We start from the raw sequence: 24,648 nt of genomic DNA on the forward strand, positions 1-24,648 counted from the left end.
CTGGTCGCCGGCCAATCGCAGGGCACACATGGACAAAGCAGTAGTCAGTGTTATTATTTTTTTTGGGGGGGGGGGTGGGATGTATTTTTCTTATTAGGCTCACTTCAGGTGCAATAAATTGTCAGTCACACAGATGACTCTCATCGAAGCGTTTGGGATCAGACGCGTTTGCATACACGGTGGAAAGCACACAAACAAGATGACCTTTCGGGTCAAAGTCCCTTTTGTGCGACCGGGGGTCCCCCGCCTCCGCTCGTTAGTCAGGCTCAGCGCTTCGGGTATGAGCGTGTGACTCACCTTGTAATGCACAGCACCACCACACAGATGATGACCACCTGCAGGGCTCCGATGATGGAGGCGATGAGAACGTAGTGCAGTTTGCCAGAGCCCGGGACCACGTAGAGCACGTTGTACTCTTTGGTGTCGCACTGGGGTCCGCTGAAACCTGAGTGGCAACTGCAACGCAAGCCAACGACAAATGTTTAGTACGGAAGAAGTGCATTGCTGCCAGATAGTGATAGATTTCGACGACAGACACACGATTGGGGGTGGATGGATTTGTAGCGGCCAACTGCACGTCATCCGCAAAGGGGGGATCTTGCAGTTCCTCATAAATGTATTTTGCGCAAGATTTTCGACAGGGAATGACGGGAACCACTTTGAAAGGCCAAGTCGGCTGTGTTTACTCCCACAACGGTGCAACCCCCCATTTCTGGCGCACAGTTAACCTCGCATTTTGCACTTTACTCACAAAAATAGGGCCCCATGATGTTATCACGCGATTTAGAATTTTTTTTTTCTGGTGTGTCAGCAATACGCTACGTCGCATTTATTTGAATAGCTGAGAGTCGGCCTTGTTTCTATTTGATGGACTCTCTGGAGGAAACTGGGGCAAGGCAATCCGTGGCAAAGACAAGGACGAGCAAGCACATTATACAAAGAAACTAAAAAAAAAATCCGATTTTTCCCCGGGTTTTGTCCCTCTACTCATCCTAATTTCTTGTTAGGTGGAATATAATCAATGCAAAACATGTCGACGAGAGTGCGCAAACGAGCCGCTTCACAGTTTGAGCTTGTCTTGTTATCAGTGAAAGCGACAACCGCCATTGAACTATAGATCAAAACATCGGTTGAAGGTTGCAACGGCGGGGAATAGCAGCACGCGGCAGAAATCTGCCCTTGCAATTGCGTATTGCGGGTAGGGGGGGGGGGCATTGTGACACAGATGTGAAGGATTCTAACGCTAGCACGATTCATACATTGTAGCACACGATCAAATAACGTAATTCCTCTGAAGTCAACATTTTTTTGTGGTAGAAAAAAAATATGTGAAATAATTTGCTAGTTATTTGTGTTTTTGATTGTTTGTTTTATTAAGCAGATGTGGCCTAGGAGTTTCTCATACAATATTTTGCTGTAGGAGTGACTACGTGTGTTCCGATTTACGGAGACATTTGGATGATGTCACTGGCTGATGTCCTCGTCATTAACCAAAGTACTGACGATGATAAATTGGACACGATTGAATCAACTGACTGGGCACCCCCCCCCCTTTTTTGGGTGGGGGGGGGGGTGTAGTGAATACATCAAACGACGCAAAAAACCCAACAGTAACCAGCCAAGAACCGTGGTGACGCTTCACTGGGCTGAGGTCGGAGTGCAGCCCTAACGGCGGCCATTTTCTGCTTTCTGCAACGGCGGCGTTCAATGCGGTCGCGAGACATATGCCGCGACAGACAGAGGGAGACAGAGCCCAATCCGGATGAGGAGCTAAATGCTCCACCTTTTATCGTCCTGCCTGTCTGTCTGCCTCGCCATCTCGTCTTCCACTTAGCCGCCTTCTGGCTACGGCGGTCTCAGGGGGGATTGTTACCCGGCAAACAATAGTGGCTCCTTGTTTGCTACAAAACGCACACAGTCACAGTTGTCGCAGCTCGCCCTCCATCTCGCAGAGTGAGGCGAACGTTTCAACCTTGCCGTATTTTTTTTTTTGTTTTGGGAGGGGGGGGGTTCACATTGGGATACATAATGTTGACGGCCAGCAGGGGGCAGCAAAGATCTTTGAGCACGCAGCTCTTGCAACAGCACAAAGGTAAGTCTCGACAAGCAGGGGAGGAAAGCAGAAGGGGGGGGGGCGGGGGGAGGGGAAGGGGGGGGATGGTAGGGGGGGATAGTAGTTGAGAGAGACGCCCAGACCCTCTGGCTGCTCCACTATCAGGCTGTAAATGATGGAATTGTTGGCCGTACAATTACACATTCCCTCTGCGTGCTTGTTGTTGCGCTTACGTGTTCGTTTGTCATTGTGCTTTTATGCAGACTGGAAGTCTCCGGTGTCTGCGCTCAAGTGTTATTTTTGTGTGTCGCGGAGAGAGAATAATGTGCAGTTGCACGCGAGGGCTCATTAGTGCCTGCTTCACTGCTGCTGCCAAAAAATGTTGGGGTTGGTGCTGATTTGGGGCTTCATCACTAATGAGGACCAAGCACTAGAAACTGCGAAAAATACATGACCTTTGAATACTGGTCATTATATTCAAACTCAAATGTACTTAAAGGCGACCGAATATCGGAATTGGAACTGCTTGTGGGGAGGGTTTGGTCACCGGAGTGGCTAGCCACCCATCAATTAGGCCGGATATGATGTCACACTTTGTTTGATTTACATAACTCCGCCCCCTACACTGAGTTTCTCCGCCCATGACTTGGCGGCTCGCCTGGGTAAAGGCCTGCCGTTTTCAAGCCACGGCCAGTCGACACCGTCTGGAGCGGTCACCGCAAATCCAAAAGGTAAGCGGAGCTGCAGCGAGTTTTCTTGGATGCGCTTTACTAATCCTATCTCAAGCCATCTTTCCCCATTGAAATGAATGCAAATGCCATTAATCTGTCCCAAAAAACACAAAGTTATGAAACCTTTCAGAATTAGTTTGGCGGTAAATTTCATTTGGAAATGTCGGGAAACATCTTGAAGCCTGATTTCAAGCCAGATTTGTTCATGATGCCCAACTGCTGTTTGTTGGCAAGTGAGTCGAGTTCACTGCCACCATACAGTATTCGTAACTCCAATTTTTGTTGGCATGTCAAAGCAAAAAAAAACCCAAAACAGTCCGAACACCGCTATTTTATCATTCTCGGCTGAAGCCGCTTATCTCGCTCGACACCATAGCTCCGCCCACAGGCATCCTGGTAACAAAAGCTCGACTCTCTATTGGCCCACCAGTGTTCAGGGGCAGGTGTACGCTCACTCAATTAAACGAGACAGGACCGCCCCCCTCAAAACAGCAAAAGAAGAAATGGGCCGCTCAAACTTTTAAGATGCCTCGGAAGTGTTTGAAATTGTAAAAAAAAAAAAAAATCCATCATATTTCTCAGAGAATATTTGTGCTTTTGTTGTTGTTGTTTGGCGCCCAAACAAAACGTGGATCTAGGAACGCAGCGGCATCACATTAGCGTCTCCTCGGGCAAGAAACAAAGCCTCGCAGGTAAGTCAAACTTGCTGGCTAGCGAAAACAAAAGCCAATTGCAAAAAAAATAGCCATCCGAGCTGAATCATCCGAGTGAAAGCGTGTCCGCCGGCACTCGCATTATGCGCCAGTGCGTTGTACATGCGCGCGCCGCAAATGGATGTCCCCCAAGAAAGAAAAGAAAAGGCATCCGAGGATTTCGAGTGCTCCACTCAAATGCATTCAGAGAGTTGGAGCCGAGTCGAAATCGCAACCCACGGCAGCATCCCAAAGAGTCTCACCAGCCGTTTTCCTTTTTTTTTTTCCTTCTTCTTTTATCTTCTTTCTCAAACTGCTTTCATACAACAAAGCGCGTGAGGGGAAAAGTGGCTCGGCTTGCACGACTGTCCATGTTTTATGTTATGTGTTGTGATTATTATTTTACATGTTGTTAACTGTTTTGTTAAGTGCTTTGTTACGGCTGCAGCTGTTGCGAAAGCGCCATGTATTGTATTGTTTTTTTTTTTTGTGGGGGGGGGGGCAACGGGTGAGACTGCCAGAGCCGTAGCACCAGACAAATAAAACAAAGCCATGAAAACGTACTTGGCCGCTAAGCCAAGACTGTTGAACGAGTGGATTCTAAAAAATTCTCTTTGGCTCAGCGACGCCCTCAACGCAGCTGCCAAAAATGGCTCCTTCTTATTGATGACGAGTCGGCGCGACATCACAATATTTACCATCATAGCTCGTGTAAACATAACACGAGCGCTACAAATTTTGGGACGCTGTGTTCAACAGAAATTAAAAAAAAAAAAAAACAGGGGCGGCCCTACCGGTAGTCCAGTGGTTAGCACGTGGGCTTCACAGTGCTGAGGTACTGGGTTCGATTCCAGCTCCGGCCTCTCTGTGTGGAGTTTGCATGTTCTCCGAGGGCCTGCGTGGGTTTTCTCCGGGTGCTCCGGTTTCCTCCCACATTCCAAAAACATGCGTGGCAGGCTGATTGAACACTCTGAATTGTCCCTCGGTGTGAGTGTGAGTGCGAATGGTTGTTCGTTTCTGTGTGCCCTGCGATTGGCTGGCAACCGATTCAGGGTGTCCCCCGCCTACTGCCCGAAGACAGCTGGGATAGGCTCCAGCACCCGCTGCGACCCTAGAGAGGATCAAGCGGTTCGGAAGATGAATGAATGAATGAAAAAAAAAAAACGAATGCAGCGATTTTAAAAGAATGACAGCAATTCAAAATAATGCCGTGAATACACACATTCCGCATTTGTACTCTCTTCGGACGTTGTGTGAATGTGGAACGTGAAGGCCATCATGCGTAGTATCATTGCGAAGGTCATTTTTTTTCCCCCTTCTTCTCGACAGACCTTCGACGCGGCCGCCACGTGTGAACGGAATGCACAGCGGCAGTACGCGGGTGCGCGTGCGTACCTGCATGAGGGCTGGGCGGGTATACTGGGGAATTGACACTCCCCATGTACGCAATAGTTCTTGTAGAGATCCGGACACGGGGTGTACAGGCCATCTGCTTGTCCGTTTCCTGATGAGAGAAAGAGAGAAAGTGGAGCCTTGGTCATAATGCGTGCGAGTAACACGCAAACCCACCACGCATGCGTGTACATCAGGCATGTCCAAAGTCCGGCCCGGGGGCCAAATCCGGCCCGCGGTCGAATTTCATCCGGCCCTCGGCCCCCGTCATAAAATCAGTGCCGTCTGGCCCGCAGGTTGGGCGCAATGGAACACGTGTTGCATTGACTGAGGTCTGAGTGAGTGATGTTTCATAGAGTACTGCTTCCCTCTAGTGGCTAAATGAGTAATAGCATTCACTAAATGAGTAATAGCATTTAGACACTAGAGGGCATCACTCACGAGTTAACAAGACATCACTCCGTGTTTATATTGACTGATATGTCATATTTCAAATGATCCTTGCAGGTTTTGTGACTATTGAAAAGTCATGGTGATACATTTTATGTTTCAAATCAATCAATTTGCACTCAGGAGACTTCTGTTTAAGAAAAAGTCAAGTGAATAAGCAGTTGCATGTGATATACCTGTTTCAAATGAACCGAAAGAAATTCTTAAGATTGTTGAAATTAAAATAAAAATGGAAATGTGAAACAGACTGGCTTACTAAAATTTGTTGAACAATATTGTTGTTCAATGTAAAGAATGTCAGCCAAGGTCGGCCCCCCGACATTTTACCACATAAAATCTGGCCCCCTTGGCATAAAGTTTGGACACCCCCGGTGTACATGTTTGAAGCCATGACTAGCATGAGTAGATCTCCATCATCCATCATGGAGGGATGATGGAGATCTATATACCGCATCATGAAGATCACAGTGCTGCGGTTGGCTTACCGGTGATGTCGGTGGGCGCGAAATGTCCGTCTCCGCCTTTGTTCCCATCTGGAAAGAGGCCAGAGTAAGCCATTGATCTCGGGCCAGAACCTGTGGCCCGAGCCATTAGCAGATACGCGTTTGAACAAATGCCACAGTGGCAAGCCCGGGAATTTGGTGCGATTTCACCTCAGCAAAAGGGCGCACGGAGCGAATGCACCTGCCACTTAATGCATATCAATGCGGACACTGCCTTTGAGTCTCACAGTTTGTCTTTTTTTTAAGTTTTCTTTTAATTTTTAATTTTAAACGGCATACAAAAGGCTTGAAAGGAGAAGCGTCTGAGGGGACGGAACATAAGAGCTTTATTGCTGCTGCTGCTGCTCCTTGGAAAAAGAAATGCAAAGCAGCCACTTTCCACTCATTGTCAGTATATTTTTCTTTTCAAAGGCCAAGACTTCGTATTCCCGCCGTCACTGGACCAAAGTATTTTTCACAGCAATGGCGGATGCTGTTTCCTCTTGCTTCCACTTTGATTGCGACAGACCGCATCAAGTGCATCGTCATCCGGCGAGTTATTCCGCCGCAAAGCGTGTAATGCGCGTGGCAATCCGGCCAATTACTTCTCAAAGCTCTCGTCTTCCGTCCCTAATCAACTGTCCCGAAATGCCCCCGCGGAGGCGACGCCGACGCTAGCGCCGATTGTTCCGGAAAGCAAACATGGGAGCGCCTAGCGCCGATTTCAACCGTCAGAGTGACCCCAGGTGTCGACAAATTTAAAATTCAGCAGGATCGTTCCCCCCGCCCCCGCAAAAACAACAACAACAACAACAAAAAATCAGCACATTTTCAGAATCAACTACATGGAATAGCAGGAGGGGAGTGAGGGGGGGGCATCACTTCATGGGTTTTAACCACGCTGATTAATAAAACGTGTCAATGCCTGGAACATTAACAAAACAAACGCGGAATCCAAATGAAAGACATGAGACTAAAAGGTAATTAATGGCCGGTAATGCCGTCACGAGACGCCAGCTAATCGTATGTCGGGGGTGGCAGATTATCGTTGCAGACGTTTCCGTACGGTGATTAGCGCAAACGTGTTGTCGAGTGGATTGAGGTGCAGGAGCTGCCAAGCGGGCGGCAATGGCGGCTCCTGCAAATGGGGGCGGGGTGGGGGGGGGGGGGTCACGATGCACACCGCAAAAATAATTTTGTATCAATTTGCTGTTATTTGGCAGAAAAAGATTCCATATGAACCATTAAATTATGACAAAAATATGCAATAGCAGCTCAATATTTTTTCACTAATCAATGGTCAGTCAACATTTGCTCCGTTGTTATTCCGGATGTTTCCCAAATGGGAATTTTGACTCGAACGAATCCAATGAAAAAGTCCGCAAAGCAGCGGGCCCATCAATTCCAAACTCCCGAAGAACAAGGAAAGGCTCAGGTAATTTGTGACATTTTTGCAATGTTGATCAAATCTTGAGTCTGACCTTGGCAGTGGCCCAGGTGCTTGACCTCGATGCGTTCCTGCTTCTGACAGGAGGCCTCCTTCACCTGGCAGGGGTTGTCATAGGAACGGCCATCCGAGGCACACACTGGATTGAAGCTGATGTGGGAACAGTCGATGTTGCACACGCACCTGCCGCAGTGACACAACCGTTGTTTGTGTCACTCCATTGTACAGGATGTCGAACACCCGTGCCGTGGGTGTTTCATCACCAGATGTTGATTAAAAATGCCCCCCCACCCCCACCCTCCAAAAAGTACACCTTCTTACACTCGAGGGAAACCACACAGTCAAGCTTGTACTCGGTGAGGAAATCAGGGCCGTTCATTGTAACCCCGTTCAAATGATGTTTTGACACATTCAGTCTGGCACAATAGCGAATTAGATGAAACTTTGTACAAAGAAAAAAAAAAAACAGGCTGCGCAGAAGGCTGGCCCGATAACAGCGCACAATGGAAACAAAGAGATAAGAAAAGCGCACATTTCGCAGCTTCTTGAAAACAGCTCTGAATGGAAAGTACGAACTTGGGGGTGCCGATAATATCCCAGCATTAGCATGCCATGACGCTAAAGTGTTTGTCTAGTTCCCTCTACACCGTGACGCTATCTTGATGAGGCTGAAAGTGTATCGTGCGCACGCCACAACGGCCGGCTGCGTTTCGAGTGGGGACGACGTCACCGTCCATCGTCCACCTGCGGCAACAGCCGCAAATTTAACACATTTACTTTTCTGAGAATAACATAAATTTAATTTGTTATTTTATTTTCATAAATATGTCAACAAAAGGATGATTCTCTGTTTTCTTTATGTCCTATTATTTCCACATAGTCGAGTGGCTTTCAATGTTATTTGAAATAACATCGATAAATCACTTATTTATTATGGTAGCGTTTTTAACCAATCCTATTTCAGATAGCTTGTGTTGCCAGGCAAACTAAACTTGCTCGGAGCCTTCAGATTAAACATAGCAGGGCCCTGTGCGCTGTAGATGAACGGGCACACAGTCAGCTTGCAATAGCCAATCAGATCACGAGTCTGCCCCGGCTTTACGTCGTCACTGGACGTGCGCGTTCGGTGATTGGATTAGCACCTGCTAGGGGGAGCTGTTGTTGCATTTTGACCCAAAATGGCCGAAGCAGAAGACGTTGATCTGGTTGCAGGACTACTTTCCACACGATTTTCAAGACGGACCTTCCACTGGATTTGCAGATTGAAGTTGTTTTATCAAGGCAGCAAGGAAACGTCAGAGCACGGCTGTGCACTTGCAAGCTACGGTGCGTTTCAAAACGTTTGGGGACACTCGCCTAGATCTGCAGCTCAGTGAACAGGCACTACATTGGTGAGTAGATGAATTTTATTTCACATTTCTTCTTGTTATTTTATTTCGTTAGTATTAATGGTCACTAAATAAAATGACAAAGATGCAAAAATGTATCAAATAAATCGGCTTTGTGCACTAAATTTCGTTCAATCTCAGCTTGCTCAACAATTTCAGTTATTTGCTGTTGTATAGCCTATACCCAAAATGCAAATGATCTGTTACTTTTATTTTCAAAGAATAGTTTGTTTTGTTATTGTGTGTCTTCTATGAAACTGTGACATTGCGCAATTTATTGGACAGACTTGTTTATGATCACACAGCGTAATTTGGGTGGCATTTTATTTGGTATTTTTATATACTCTATTAGGAATTTGCTATTTTTTTGTCTATCTAAGTAATCTCTCAAAATATTTATTGTTGTGGACAGGTAAAAAGAGCTCAGGGTCCAAAAAAAATGACCCAAAGGCATAAACCATCTTCTTTGTATGTGCTTGACCAAACAATGAAGTTACATTCTCTCCAAAACTACGTTTTACTATTGCCTCCAAGTTATTTTTAGTTTTTGACCCTTAAGATAAAAGGAGTGCGTAGCAAAAATAAAATAAATATCAGTTTTGTCATAATTAGCCCCCCCCCCCCACTTCTCTGAGTTAAAGAACATCCTACAATGTTTTTTAATTATCGGGCTTTAATGTTCCAAGCTGTCCTAAATTCCCATGAGACAGACTGATTAAACTTGTCATTTATTCATTTTGTCCTCATAGGCAATGGCATATTAAAAATGCCGTTTATGCAGCTAAATACTCTTCAACAAACATACAAATGTCCCCTTTGGAGCCTCTGGCGGAGGGAGGGTGGTGGTGATGGGGGGAAGGGGGGGGGGGTCACGTGCCTTCCGCTTCTCTCCATGAGACTTGGGAGGCCACATGTGAAGCTTCCCTTTCTCAGTAAATGGCAGACAATCGCTTCAAGGTCTTCCCCGTGTGACCAAATTGATGATTGAAAATGTCAGCCTGGGCCTCTTTACAGCTCCGAATCCTCAAATGTAATAATAACGATCACGTTCCCCGGGTCAATTTGAGGCAGGGTGCTTCGGAATCCATTGTTGCCATCTCCCCGGTAATGCTATCCATCTACTAAGCATTTCAAATCATATGCTTCGGTGAATATTTTCACCCGGGACGAAAATATGCTGAAAGTTTTTTCCGTCTTGGGGAGGGCTTGTGAAAGTGGCCACAAAAAGGTGCACTGGAATATGAGGCGCACCTTCAATGAATGGGCTATTTTTATTTTTTTTTCATATCACTGGACGCACTGATTTCTAAGGCGCAATCTACAATGCATCCACTAGATGGAGGCATTCGTTCACCGCCTCAGAAAAATGTCAATTAACAATTACTTCATGCCCTGCGATTGGCTGGCAACCGATTCAGGGTGTCCCCCGCCTACTGCCCGGAGACGGCTGGGATGGGCTCCAGCACCCCCCGCGACCCTAGTGAGGATCAAGCGGTACGGAAGATGAATGAATGAATGAACAATTACTTCAATGAAACTACGAAAATTGAAAATAATGCATCAAAACAAACAAACAAAAAAAAAAAACAAATGAGGAAATGAAAAAATAAATCCTATAGCCCCACCTGATATTTCCTTGAACGTAGCTCCAACAGAACGATCAGATGTCATTAAAATGTAGGAGACTGGACTGTTTCCGTAGTGTTTGTTATTTATTCTTCTGTTGTGTATTCACAAAATAAATTCCATAGGCGGCCTTATGAGTCATTGTCCCGCCCCTTCTTGCAAAACTCGGCAAGGATTGGCTGCAGCTCAGCTGCGAGGACAGAAATGAAAGACATCGGACAGCCGTGCCAATTTGAGAACCCAACGCAAAGCTTCTAATCAACAGCACGAGTCTGAAGTCTGTCCAACGAACGGCCGTTTCCTGTGTGCCTTTCCGTAAAAAGAATAGCGCCGGCGGCGCGGGTCTCCGCTGCGGGCCTCCGCTGCGTGTCAGCTTTTATTAGGACTAACTTTGCTGATGGCCTCCGCCAGGCAGATGGTAGACAGTGTAATTATAAATCTGTCATTATCCTCGCAGCCTTTTGATTTTCTCCCGGCTGTGGCAAAAAGACATTCGGCTGTCTGACACGCACACGCGCAGACAAATACCCTCGGGCGGGCGCCTCCGCCGTCGGCCTTCGACGATACGGCTCACGTCGATGTTGATTGAAATGGCGGCATGGCCTCGTGATGATGGATCGGCGCAAGTCGAAGAAAAACGAGATGGTTGCGGCTTTGTTACGCCTCGCGCGCACGTGGCGAGCAGAGTCCCGCGAGCCGCCCCAGGAATGAGCCATCTGTCTAAATAAGATCAAGACGCCCGACTAACAGCACCTCATTGTCATTTTAAAAAATTGCAACGAAAGCCGACACGAGACGTCATTTGGGAAGACGACACACAGCGGTTTTGCACTCGCCGCCGCGACGCAAAGAGGCCAACGTCTCCACCAGTCTCCAGAAATCATCACCAAATGTTGCTCGTCGCCAGCGACTAAATCGATGCCGTCCCCTCGGCTCCGCCGCCGGTTGCCATGGTAACAGCAACCGCCGAGTTGTGACGTCGCGCAAGCATCGCTAGACATATTTTTTTTAATCGAGCCATTTTTTGAAAGGGATTTCGATTTGTGAATGTCCCATATGCCGAAACATCCAAAAGGGGCGTCTTTTGACAACCCGCCGGCGCTATTTTTAGGATGCGCGAACTCGCCCCCGCGCTCCCGGAGCGAGCGTCGCCGTACATCCACCGACGGCTCTTCCCGGAAAAAAGCCGGCCTCTTTGGGCCTAATTACAGTTTTGCGCCACAAAATGGCTTTTAGAGGATACACACTATTGATCCTCGAGGTAAATTGCTCATTTCGCTTACGGCTCGTCCCCGGAGCGGAGTGATCTACTGACGGCGGGCGGGAAGGATAGCGGGCCTCGTACTGATAGTCGGGGGGAGGGGGGGGCAAACCGACTTCCAGGCGGTGACACAAAATCTTTTCAGTGCGACCAAAAGAACCCGACAAAAAGCGTCTTTTACCTTTTGTGTGGATTTCATATCAATTATATTGATATATCAATTTTCATATATTGACAACTGTCTTACTTATTTTGTCTATTGTTGAAAAATAAAAGATTCTGAATTTTGAATTTCTGAATTCTGAATTTCGATCAAAACTCGAAAGCCGGAAATGGGACAACGCCCGCAACGGCGCCGGAATGCAATGGCGGCCCCTTCCTGCACCGGATCGATCGGTCGTCAGTCAATCAATCGCAAGGCGCAAATAGACAAACGAGCATCGGCTTTTATTGCGACGTTCTAATAATAAATTGCCCCGGTGTGGGACAAATAAAGGATATCTCATCTCATCTCATCTCATCTCGTCTCATCTCGTCTCGTCTCGTCTCGTCTCGTCTCGTCTCGTCATATCTCATCTCATATCTCATCTCATCTCATATCTCATATCTCGTATCTCATCTCGTATCTCATCTCGTATCTCATCTCGTATCTCATCTCATATCTCATATCTCATATCTCGTATCTCATCTCGTATCTCATCTCGTATCTCATCTCATATCTCTCATATCTCTCATCTCTCTCAATCTCTCTCATATCTCTCTCATCTCTCTCACATCTCTCACATCTCTCTCATCTCTCATCTCATTCCTTTGATCGGGCGGGAGATTTTGCGCTCGATTGTAATTGAGCGGAGGACCGTCAGCGTTGCATTCGTCAGTGTCTTTGTCTCGTCAAAACGGGCCCGAATTTGGGTTCATTTCACAAGTGGGATGAAAAAGCAACGGCGCTAAATATAGCCGCCGCCATGGAAGTAGGGCAAAGAAGTTGTCAGAAACGCCGCCCCCGGGCTATCCATCCATCCATTTACGGCTGCTTATCTGGCACCGGGTCGCCGGTGCCAGCCGTCTTTTTTTGCCGAGGGACGGCAATCCAATCATCCCGCGAATGTCTGCGGGCGCGCCGGGGAAAAAAGAAAATGGGTCACCTGCAGGCTGCTCGCTGCGCTCGTGACAAGCCATCAAGCTCAGCAAAGATTGATCTCTGCTAAACCTTCTGAAGATGATTTGACACAAGTCTCACTAGTTTCGATTATTTTTTTTTGGGGGGGGGGGGAAATAACCATCACCCAATTAGAGAGGACTTGGTCACCAAGCTCAAAAGCTTTTCTAACTGTTGAAAAACAGGAATGACACATGAAACCGTTTGGCGCAGCGGCGATTGATTGTCTGGCAGCTGCTGTGATTGGAAGAACCTGTCATTTTAATCAAGATCAGGTTATTATTTTTTTTTTTTTTTGCACGCCAGACGGATGCCTCCTGCTGGGAAAAGGTCCGTCTGAATATCCGGCGCAAATAATCTCGGCGCAATGCGTCGGGCTGATGGCTTCGGGGCGCGTCGGAGACAATCAAGGCTACTTTGTTTCCGCATTCCAAAAAGTTCCACGTTTGTGTTTGCGTCCGCGGCGTGTTTGAAAGCGACGCGTGATCGGTTCGGGTCGCCTCCGCGCCTAAGCGGGCGCGCCATATGCCGTTGTTTGTTTTGACGGCGAAACCCTCGTGAATTCTCAACCAACGGCGCATTTAACGGGTTGCGAGAGTCTGCTCGTGGAGTCGTCCGTTTCCGGAAACCGTCGAAGCCGAACATTCATCTGGTCGAGTGTTGCGGCTTTTTGTGCCCCAAAAACAAAGAAGTCCCGATGTATGGACGCGTGCGCGCCCATTGAACTACTTTTCTTTGTGTTCGCCAAATTCATTTTTGCCCCTGACATTGGCGAGTCCTGTAAGGATGGTAATTGGATTTTCCAGAATGAGACAAAGTCGGCTTTCTCTGCGCGCCCCGCGATAGTAATTGAGGTTAAATGAAATGGTCAGGCGCCGCACCAAGCCTCAACGGATGTTCGGTGGCGAGGGTGTGCTGAAAAATGAGCATTTCTCATCTCCCCGCTTACCCTTCAAAGACGTTCAAATTACAGTCGCAAGGGGCGGGGGGGGGGGGGGGGGATACGGGCAGATGAAGGCTATTCCATATCGTAAACGACTTCAAATAAGCCACACTTGGAGAAGGCTCTTTATGAAAAGTAAACATCGGGATTGGCAATGATCAAAACGATGGAAGAAGAGACGAAAGAAGCGCAAAACAAAACAAGACGGGACAATTGTCGCTCGCTCAAATGATGAACCGGATAATCGACGATCTCAAAGGCACGGTTAGCGCTAGCGCGCTAAGCACGTACGCGCGAGTCGTCGTCGCCGCCCGGCGAGAGCAAAAAACAAAGAGGACCTCAAAACTCTCAATGATGTCCTAATTTGTGACGCTAAATAGAAAGCGACGTCAAAAAAAATGTCTTCTTTAAATACATACGAAGGAAAGATGAACTCGTGAAGCACGCTGGGAGGCTCAAACAAAAACCAAAATGGCGGTGGCTTGAAAAAGTATTTGTACCTGCTTCAAAATGATGAATTAAAAAATATTTTTTTCCGTATTTCATCCATTCATTTCCCAACTGCTAATCGCGTTTTTCCACATTCACATTTCAAACGGAATGTTTTTGTGAATGTTATGGGGCGGGGGGGGGGGGCCTTAGCTGAGCTCAGTAAGGTCTGCAGTTCTTGGGGTGCGCTTCCGAGTTCTTTTGTTGACATCCTGGATGAGTCCTGCGGTTTTTTGTTTTTTTTTTGGTTCACCATTTGTCCGAGTTTGTCTACATTTGAGGATAAAAGCGCTGTATGTTTTTTTGGGGGGGTTGGGGGGGGGGCTTTGCGACCTTTTTCTTTTCCAGAATCAAATATTTTACTTTCACTTTCATTCTTGAATTTCTTCAGATCGTTTTTTAATCTTTTATTTTTTTATTACCGTTGAGCTCCCTCTTTCAAACGGTGACAGTTGAAATTGAACAATTCCTTTAAAAAATATACGGTATATATTTTAATCACTCCTTCACGAAAACAATTTTGCAACCTCCTTTTTGTATTTGTATTTCCTCGGGTTGTCTTTATCAGCCGTCAAAATCAGTTTTCTCATCCGAAACATGAACGCGTGAAATCCGGAAGTGGAGCAAAGAGTTTTTGGCGTTGCCGCGGCTTCCCGCGGTCATCTGCTGACGTGGTCGCCGACCCGACGGGGGCGTCAGCAAATATCAAGAGGAGCCGTTTGGCAACTTACCAAACATCCTCGGCGTCCACGTCGCACTCGGCCCCAAACTGGCAAATGTCGCAGGTGGACGTTTCCTTGTTTCCTTCTGACCCGCTTCGGCTGAGCCCTCTGCTCCTGAAAGGGACACAAAAACAAAAAACAATCACCAAATGCAGGGGCGGCCCGGTACTCCAGTGGTTAGCACGTGGGCTTCACAGTGCGGAGGTACCGGGTTCGATTCCAGCTCCGGCCTCCCTGTGTGGAGTTTGCGTGTTCTCCCCGGGCCTGCGTGGGTTTTCTCCGGGTGCTCCGGTTCATCACCAAATGCTCCCGCGGGGTGTGAGTGAGAGCGCCTAGGGTTGCTTGTCGAGGTGGGGCCGGCAAACGCCCCCCCCCCCCCCGGCACGCTTGTGACCCTCTACGGGATCAAGCGTCTCCGAAAATTGATTTTTATATGAAAATGAAAAAATCTGCAATTGCGAAACCCGAGTGGAAAATGCTTCCAATGCGGCAAATCTCTGTCGGTATCCATCAGCGGCAAGCAAGGACAAGGCGTGACGGATCCGGTGGGTTGCCATCGCAAAAGAGTTCTTGGTCCCCCCCCCCCCCCCGAGCCGGCTCTCCTCTCCTCTCCTCTCCTCTCTTCTCGTCTCGTCATCTATCACTTTCTAAACCCCGCTGATCTTTTTGGACGGCCTCTTTTATTCCATCCTGCTGATTTTCTCACAGCGTGGTTACCGGCGTGAGGCTCACACTGGCTCAGGGACGCCGCTGGCGCGTATGAGGAGTCACGAGTGGGTGAGGGGGGTGAAGGGGGGGTGTGTGGGGGGTGGGGTGGAGAGCTGAAAGAAAAGGCAATTTGTATGATCTCAAATTGCATTCTCCACGCGCACGGTCCCTGCGCGCATTCCTTGCAGACCCCCACCAACCCCTTCCTCCTCCTCAGACGCGTTCTATTTTTAAACTTGCACTAGGGGGGGCGAGGGGCTGAGCTATGGAAATAACGGCAAAGAGGTGGAACTTGGCATGATTTTTTGCCGTGTTGTATTTAATCTCCCTGACACGCGGACGCCCACGTCGCCATCGCGCATCGCCCCCCCCCCCCCCCCTCGTGTCGCCTCTTTCATTTTCCCCTTTGCAAACGTGCGTTATTCCGCGCCATCCCTCTGTGACGCAGCCGGGATGAAGGACAAAGACTTGTGGTGGGAACGAGTGGTGGGCGCGCGGCCCCGTTTCCCGCCATCGGATTAAGTTGACTTGAAATTCAAAAGGTCAAAGTCGGTTAACTTTCATTTCTTTGATTTTAAAAAACAAAAACAAAAAAAAAATTCCCTCCATGCCAGCTGCACGATAAAGAGCGTGCGCCTTCCAGTCAAGGCTCTGTGTTGAAATCTCGGCCAGACCCCGTGAGTCTTTAATCACATGAGACATAACGGCAGTTTGGCGTTGGGTCCCCCCCCCCCATCCCCCCCAGCATAGATTTTGACCAACTTTTTTTCCAGTGCCTCGAAAATATCCCTGAGTTCATCCGGGAGCACAAACAAATGCGCGTCATTCAATATCTTTGTTCCGTGTATCCGATTGCGTTTGACGAAAAGTCAAAGAGGCTTACGGGGGGGGAGTGCAAACACGAGGTTCTCCCGCAAAGCCGTCCGCCACTCTCTTCCTCACATCTCCGTACTACCCCAACAATTATCCCCTGCGACGGAGGCGCACATTGTTTCCAAGCGCTCAAATCCCCGATGGGGCGTGGAACCTCCTGCTTCCTAACATCGGCTAAATCCGCCGAATCAACAGACGCGCCGGCTAATGAGCGACATGATGAGCCCCCGATAGCGCCCTCGCGACAAAATGGCCGCACGCAAGCGCTACATCGTGTCGTATCGATCCGCGCCTGGACGTGCCCCGCCTTTCGCATCACTTTGTTTTCCTCTCAAAACAACAAGCAAGGACAAGACAACGCCCCCCCCCCCCGGCCCCCCTCCCGACACCTCAGTTGTGATCAGGTTTCTTGAGAAAACAGAGGAGGAGATTAGGGCGACATGACACCAGATTAGAAGAGATGAGGTGGATAAACATTCAAAGGGCAGCTGAGCAGCTAATGGTAATCGGACGCAGAAGTGGTGAGGGGGGGGGGGGGCGTCTCTAATCCCCCCGACGGCCATCCGGGCTCGGTCGTCTGCATCTGAAGACACTCGGGGTGAGGAAACGCTCGACGAGTGATGACTTGATTGCGCGAGAATGATATGGAGCCGACGTTAAGGAAGTTGGCTTGGACGCGGTGGTCGAGTGGTTAGCACGTCTGCCTCGCATGGCCCTTTTTCCATCCACCGCGCTCGCGCTCGTGCTCGCTCCGGGCCGCTGCCCAGGTTAATACCACTCGGTTCTTTTTTTCCATTCGTCCAAATTGGCTCGAGCTCTCGTACTTGAATGATTTGTGGGGCCGGAGTCCGGCGCCAACTACGTCAGGTTTATCGTGACGATCGCAGAAGTAGACGAACGAAACACTCAAATGTGTCACGGCGGTAAAAGCATATGGCTTGTTCTTGGCGCTGCGGGTGTCAAATTTCAATGAAGGGGCCCAATTTGGATCAGCAAGTATCCGATTCTGGGATATTTGCTTGACTTACTTGAACCATTGGGCAAAAAAATCCACTCCAACAAACACGATGGTGGCTAGAACAAAACAAACGGACGATTTTAGGCATCAGAAAATCTTCTGTGTGTGTGTGTGTGTGTGTGTGTGTGTGTGTGACCTTGCAAATACACTTCTGGGTGAGCGGCCTCCAAATCCGACATGTTCACTCAGTGCATCAGACAACGCTTGGGTCATCGCGCTCGTCCATATTCACGTTCTTTCTGACTGAAACATCCAAAGCAATTTTCTCCAATTTCCCAGAGCCATAAAAAGGAGCGAGCACATAGCAAGGCCTCAAAGACGGCAGAGTGCGAAGAAATGGAGCACGACGGCTGCACGGGGGGGGGGGGGGGGGGGGGGGGGGGCTCTCGCACAAATGATGAATGAAGGACCGCGAGAGCCGCGGGAAACAGACAAAAAAAAAAAAAAAAAAAGACGCCGACGACCTTGGTTGTAAAGGCGCCGGCGAGATGAGTGATGAATCGCGAACGGTCGCCGCGACGCTCGCACGGCGCTACGTTCGGGTCGACTGGGCCGTCGCTGGCGTAAAAAAGCGCTCGCCGTAGATCAGACAAAAAGCGCTCGCAGCTTCCCCCCCCCCCCCCCCCCCCCCGATGCCGCAACAAATGACAATTGCTGCGGACGCAAAGAAGCGCATCCGACGCCGCGTCCCGAGCCGGCAAATTACCGGCTCCACGTCTAGCCTCTCCCCCCCCCCTGCATCCTCTCTCGGTTGTGCCAGCCATTAAAAAGCTCGGAGACCGCTCGTGTGGAAAAAAAAAATAAAAATCTTTGACGAACTTTGTACTATCTTTGACAGTTTCAACTGTTTTCACGCTGAATGCATTACATTGCACTCCCGGCCAAATCCGAGAACCCCCCCCCCCCTCCCACCCCCCCTTTTTTTGTATATAGAACAGTTTTGATTTTTAAAAAATGAATGACGGCACACATACAAAAAATAAATGTTTGAACAGTGCATAAATGCCCCGAAAGTGAGCGCCTTTGTTAGTGACGATGAAAGTGAAAGGCTTGAAAAAGGCCAAGGTAGGTCCGGTGAGTGATGTGGGAGCCAAATGAGAGTGTGGCTGTTGTGAGCTCAGCATAGCAGTCGGCTGCTCGCCGGCTAACCGTTATCATGTCGTTGTCACATCTCTGCAAGATTATTGTCGCACGCTTGACTTTGGACGTCGGGCAATCCGTCCTCCATCGGGTGACTCCAGTTGGTCCATAATGCTGCCGCTCGCCTCTTGACTGCCACATATAAGAGGGAGTGTGTCACTCCGACTCTGGTTTTTTAAGTTAAGTTAAGTTAAGATATCTTTTATTCGTCCCACACTGTTTTCAAGTTCCTTATGATTATTCTTATTTTTTTATTCATTTCAAAATGGCCTTGCCCTCTCTGAGCTCCTCCTCGGAGGTACTAAGCAGAGGCTGCGAGAGCACTGAGCCGTTTCAGTTGGCGCTCTCGCTCTTTGGAATGAGAGGCCCATCTTTCATACTCGTCTTCCAACTTTTTAAAAATCTTTTTTGGGGGGGCTTTTCACACGCATGAGTTTTGATCTGTAGTTCGGCTGTTTTTGTGCTTTCTTACTGACTTTGTTATGATTGTGTTATAGTTGCTTTGTTGAATGAATTATTCTTGCTCCATGTCCAGCTTGTTGTACCCCAGCGAGGGTGGAGAGACCCTTTCCAAGGGATCTTGAAGTACACTTGACTTGAGTTGGTTCAATAAAACAATTAGAAACGCATTAAAATGCACGGTGCAACTCTTCAGTTTTTACGTGACCTTGTTTCAGCGGACGCGGTTGCATTTTGCTCGACACCATGCGCTTTGTAATGCTCTGCTTTGAGTGTGAAACGATGCCAAACTTTGGACGCTTGCGGTTCGGATCCACTAAGTGAATTTGCAAAGACAAAAGGTTCACCGCATATTTTTCAAGTTTGCAATTTTGTGGTGTTATTAAATTTCACGGGACCATTTCTCCAATTTGCCTACAAAGCACGTTTACTCATTGTCATTTCTGAGGTCCGCTTAGTCGAGTCCGATTCATGAAAATATTTCTTGTTCATTTGCGTTTTTTGGTTTTTTTTTGCATTGTAGCCTTTCAAGCGCAAGCCACATGAATAACTTCTCACACAATCAGCGTCACTCAGAACCTCCCACGAGCCCTCCGAGGCGAACTTTTGTCTAAGATAAGATATCCTTTATGTGTCCTACATAAAGGATATCTTATCTTAGACTCTCTATAAGAGCTAAACGTGACCCTGGTATGTTATCTTCCTGTAAACCGACACGCGATCCGTGAAAGATGATCCGGCAAGAAATAAACACCAGCCCACGGGCTAATAATGGCCTCGCTTGACGATGCGGGATCAATGGCCGACGGTCGCGTCGCATTTGCATCGCAACGCACCCCCGTACGCCTTCCGCGAAACTCGGCCGAGATGTAATCTTTCGGCGCGAGGACCGCTCTGACAATTAAACAATAAAGCCCATCGATCAAAGCCGCACCATCAACGGGTCAGTGCCCCCGTGCGGCAGACCCCCACAAGGCGAGAGAACTGAACACCACCCGAGTGGGGGCAGAAGAAGAAAAAAATAAAAAATAAAATCAATCACTCTAATAGATATCGATATTGAAAAAGATGACGGATGGGACTGCTGCCGCCGCAGGACCAGGATTCAATTTCTATTCCTTTTTGTTCGTGCGGGAGACCACATGGCTGCTCGCAAAGTCATTTGTCAGCCGCCGGGCGAAACGAGGAGAAGGCGGCCTGGTCCAAAAAAGTGAGCCAAGGGCAGTTGTTCCCATGAGGCAAATGGCGAAATGAATTAGGCACTAAAGAATAATGACGGACATCAATTATGATATCATCGGTGACTCGCTGCGTGCTCGATCACACTAAGTACGATCATCAAAATGGGGAAAAAAAATAATCAGCCTGCGGGCGAAGAGAACACGGACAGACCTCTTCGTAGCCCCCGTCAACGATGACCCAAAGGACTCCGGCCTCGGAGTCTCTCCGGTAACGTAACCCGTGCCCGGCCCGCTGCCAGGTGGAGCCGCTAACCGGCCCATCGACAGGCCATGTAGACAGTTCTACACGGCAGTCATCGAATCAATCCTGTGTTCTTCCATCACCGGTTTGGTTTGGGGCCGCCACAAAAAAGGACAAAATCCGACTTCAACGGACAGTTAGGACGGCAGAAAAAATCGTTGGCACCGCCCTACCCACTCTTGAGGACTTGCACACTGCAAGAATCAAGACAAGGGCACGGAAAATCCTCCTGGATCCCCCGCACCCTGCCCACCACCTTTTTCAGCCACTCCCCTCAGGCAGACGCTACAGATCCATGCGCACCAAATCCAGTAGACACTTAAACAGCTTCTTCCCTCTAGCCATTAACTCCTTAAACAGTCACTGACGTAGTCACTTTTCTTGCACCACAAAATGGTGCTACAAAACTTTACTTACTCTAAAATGGTTCCATGATTTTGTTGTTTACGATGATACTAGTGCAGCGTGTCATACCAGAGACAAATTCCTTGTGTGTTCTACAAACTTGGCCAATAAAGATGATTCTGATTCTGATTCTGATCGACGCGCTCTTCGAGCTGGGTCAAAGCCTTTTTGAATGGATTAAAAGCAAGGAATTAGGGCTTTCTAAAAAAAAAAAGAAAAATGAAATAAAAACCCTTTTTCCCAGCTTTGCCAGGATTAGTCCCCGCATTATGTTTCTCTTTTTCGCCTGAATGGCTCAGCGTCTGCCCTTCAATTCAGCCACCTATCTACAGTCAGCCAGAAGGCTGGAAAAGGCACGCATCGAAAAAAGAAAAAGAAGAAAAGTTTCATGATTACACCTTCAAAGTGGGTTGGGGGGGGGGGGGTGAGTAATGGCGGCGCCGGATTTTTAAGGACCGGCTAATGTGCCCCGTGGTTGTAGCTTTGGTGGATGCAGGATGTCATTGATGCTGCGGCTCCATTTGGGTGTTGACATTGAATCTGGAAAAAGGACTAGTAGAGGCAACACGAGTGGTTACGGACAAATCGTCTGAGGGATTGAAATCCATGCCTGGTGGAGAGACCTTCCAGCATCGGAGGCTTTTTAAAACAAATTTTTTTTTAGTGTTTGGATTTCTTATCTTCCACGGGGGTTTTGAAATCCAATTAATTCTGGCGCTCGTCTTGGTCTATTTCCTGAGAAATCCCCATCGCGATGCCAAGCATATGCTGAAATGTCACAAACATCCTCTCCGCTTCTCTTCCCGATCTTCAGCAAAAATGCCTCGTAGGTCCTTAAAAAACACAAATCGCAGTCTGCATCTCTATCTCGTGATGACGTTGGTGGTGATGAGTGTTAGCGTCATTAACGTGTTCGTGTTTTTACAGAGAAATGTTCATACCGTGTTACGCGTCGTAGTTAGCGGCCATTTTCTTGGAAACTGCTACAATGAGCTAGCGTTGTAACGTACGCGTTCGTTGTGTCCAGCCACGTACGGCGTCACGAGGGTTGACTGTCTGTTAGCGGTGGTGATCACAATGTCGCAAGTGATTGACATCATTTCCTGTCAACACGGGAGGATCCTGCCGGTTGAATACCGATTGTGTGATCGGCGGTATTTTCACCGGCGAGCGCAAATTTGAAGGACATTCTCACCAAAAAAATGTGATTGGAATTGATTTTTCTATTCAGACATTCATAGATTTTCTTTAAAAAATAAAATAAAAAATACTTTTAGACTCTGGGTATTATTGAGACGAAGCAGAACATTTTGATGGTCGCTAAACATGAGTTTGGTTTTGATGTTGAACGGATTTGGAAAGTATGCACCCAGATCGCCCACCGTACCCCACAAAAAACAACTTAACTCATTTAAAAAATTGAACACAGGTCCTGCCACACGTGAGAGCTCTTCACGTGCACGTAATCACGCGGGCAACCAAAAAACATCGGCACCCGCACCAAAACTCTGTCGGCGTCTTGGAGCGGATTTTCCTTTGCGCCCTCCACGACGAACTCTGCGTCCTTTGCACAAGCCCACAATTTGGCAAGCGCTCACGCCTTCTGCGCCCGTCACCTGCTCGCGCCGCCACGCGTCAAATGTCCACCCCCGTCCCTGCAGCCGCGCGCCACCAACTTCGCCGCTGTCAGCTGGGTGCCGACTTTAAGCCTCTCTACGCCACACTTTATCTCGCCAGCAGCCCGAGGGGCCAATCTCGCGCCACTGAGAGCTGGAGAGCCGCCTCGCACCAGCCCCCCTGCCCCCAAGCCGGATGAATAGCGCCGGGATTTCAGCTCAAGCGAGGTCGGGGGAGCTGCTGGCACATAAACCGGCACAGTGCAGCGGCAAAAAGCTGCAGGGGGGAGGGGGGGCAAGATAAACATGTTTTCTTCTTCTTTTTTTAACTCCATGCGCTTCGTACACGGGTGTCAGACTCGAGGCTCGGGGGCCAGATCCGGCCTACCGCATCATTTTATGCGGCCCCCAACAGCAAATCATGCGTATCCACTTGCATGATACTTGCTAAAATCCGGACCGAGCTGTCAAATTGTCATGTGTCATAAGTGAAATCGTCGCCCTGTTTCCACTCCCTTCAACAATAATTCAAGAAACTAACAGAGAGCTGTCTTTGAAACACACAACAAACCAAATGCAATTGCCTGAGATTTTGTTTGAATTCATTTTGTGGTGGTCTTTCCGCACTCGTATGAAGTTAGAATCCGATCAATGGCATTCTTTCTTTAATGTGCTTCATTTAAACAACAGATCCTAAAACTCCGAGAACAACAGCTCTAGCACTATGCTACTCTACTGCTGAATATTGCTCAGCAGCATGGGCAAGATCATGTCACGCTCACAAAATAGATCCTGAGCTGAACAACACACGCCGAATAATTACTGGCACACTAAAACCAACACCGCTGCCAGCACTCTACAGATTGGCGGCCATCGCACCACCACACATACGTAGAGACATTCATGCAAGGACACAAAAGCATAGTCAAGAAAATGACACAAGACACCCCCTCCATGGTCATAGTGACTCAATAAGAAGACTCATTCATTCATTCATTCATCTTCCGAGCCGCTTGATCCTCACTAGGGTCGCGGGGGGTGCTGGAGCCTATCCGAGCCGTCTCCGGGCAGTAGGGGGGGTACACCATGAATCGGTTGCCAGCCAATCACGGGGCACACAGAAACGAACAACCATTCACGCTCACACTCACACCTTGGGACAATTTGGAGTGTTCAATCAGCCTGCCACGCGTGTTTTTGGAATGTGGGAGGAAACTGGAGCACCCGGAGAAAACCCACGCAGGCCCGGGCAGAACATGCAAACTCCACACAGGGAGGCCGGAGCTGGAATCGAACCCGGAACCCGGTACCTCTGCACTGTGAAGCCCACGTGCTAACCACTGGACTACCGGGCCGCCTCAATAAGAAGACTGAAGTCCAGAAAGAGCTTTATGACTGTCCAAAGTTTAGATCCTGAGCAGTCAACAAACCACAGGCTCGAAAAATGGAGAGAATGGGACAGCTCTGCACTAAATGGTGCAATCCAAAGCCCAAACGAACATCTTCCAAGTGGAACAGCCCTCTCAAGAAAGAACTGGGTGAGAACCAGAGTCGGCAAGACTGGGAACGACACCTATAAATGGGGACTCTCACTCAGCAGTGAATGTCCGTGTGGCCACCCAATACAAACAATGGAGCACATTCTTCGGGATTGTGAACTGGGGCCCCACCTGCACAGATCAAGACCTCTTGGACACTAGTGATGCTGCCAAGCAATGGATCCAGTACTGGCGCGACAAGATATGACACAGGAGTAACCTCCTGGCGGTCCAAGCAAACGCTGTTCTTGGAGGTTAGCGGCCGTTGCCGATTTCAACGTGACACGTTTGTGTTTTGGGCAAAAGAGCAACTTCAGAGGTTCCACACCAGGCCCTGAATAAAAACCTCCGACTGCTTTCTGCCACTTCATTAGAGGGAGGCTCTCCTTGGAACAAATCTGTGTGTTGCTCAAGGCTGTGGACGCGAAAAATGAGCAATGGCAATTTTCCAACAGAGAAATGAAGCACGAAGCCAATAACGAGTTCCCATTTCCTGCCGCTCTTGTGATACTTGAAGCAGCTGATGGGAGTCTGTTGGTCCAAAGTAAAACCCACCAAAGTCGTGCTTTTTAAA

At 48.5% G+C, this 24,648-nt stretch overlaps 1 protein-coding gene across 1 annotated transcript in view; it reads right to left on the reverse strand.

The window, feature by feature from the left end:
• Positions 1–24,648, reverse strand: part of LOC127611412 (tomoregulin-2-like) — a 65,384-nt gene that overhangs the window by 973 nt on the left and 39,763 nt on the right. The window contains 6 exon segments of the mRNA XM_052081941.1: positions 298–456; positions 4,872–4,980; positions 5,804–5,851; positions 7,282–7,430; positions 14,845–14,912; positions 14,915–14,949. Of these exon segments, the coding sequence (XP_051937901.1) occupies positions 298–456; positions 4,872–4,980; positions 5,804–5,851; positions 7,282–7,430; positions 14,845–14,912; positions 14,915–14,949 (568 nt within the window).

The sequence above is a fragment of the Hippocampus zosterae genome, chromosome 12 (assembly GCF_025434085.1).
Source record: "Hippocampus zosterae strain Florida chromosome 12, ASM2543408v3, whole genome shotgun sequence".
NCBI lineage: Eukaryota > Metazoa > Chordata > Actinopteri > Syngnathiformes > Syngnathidae > Hippocampus > Hippocampus zosterae.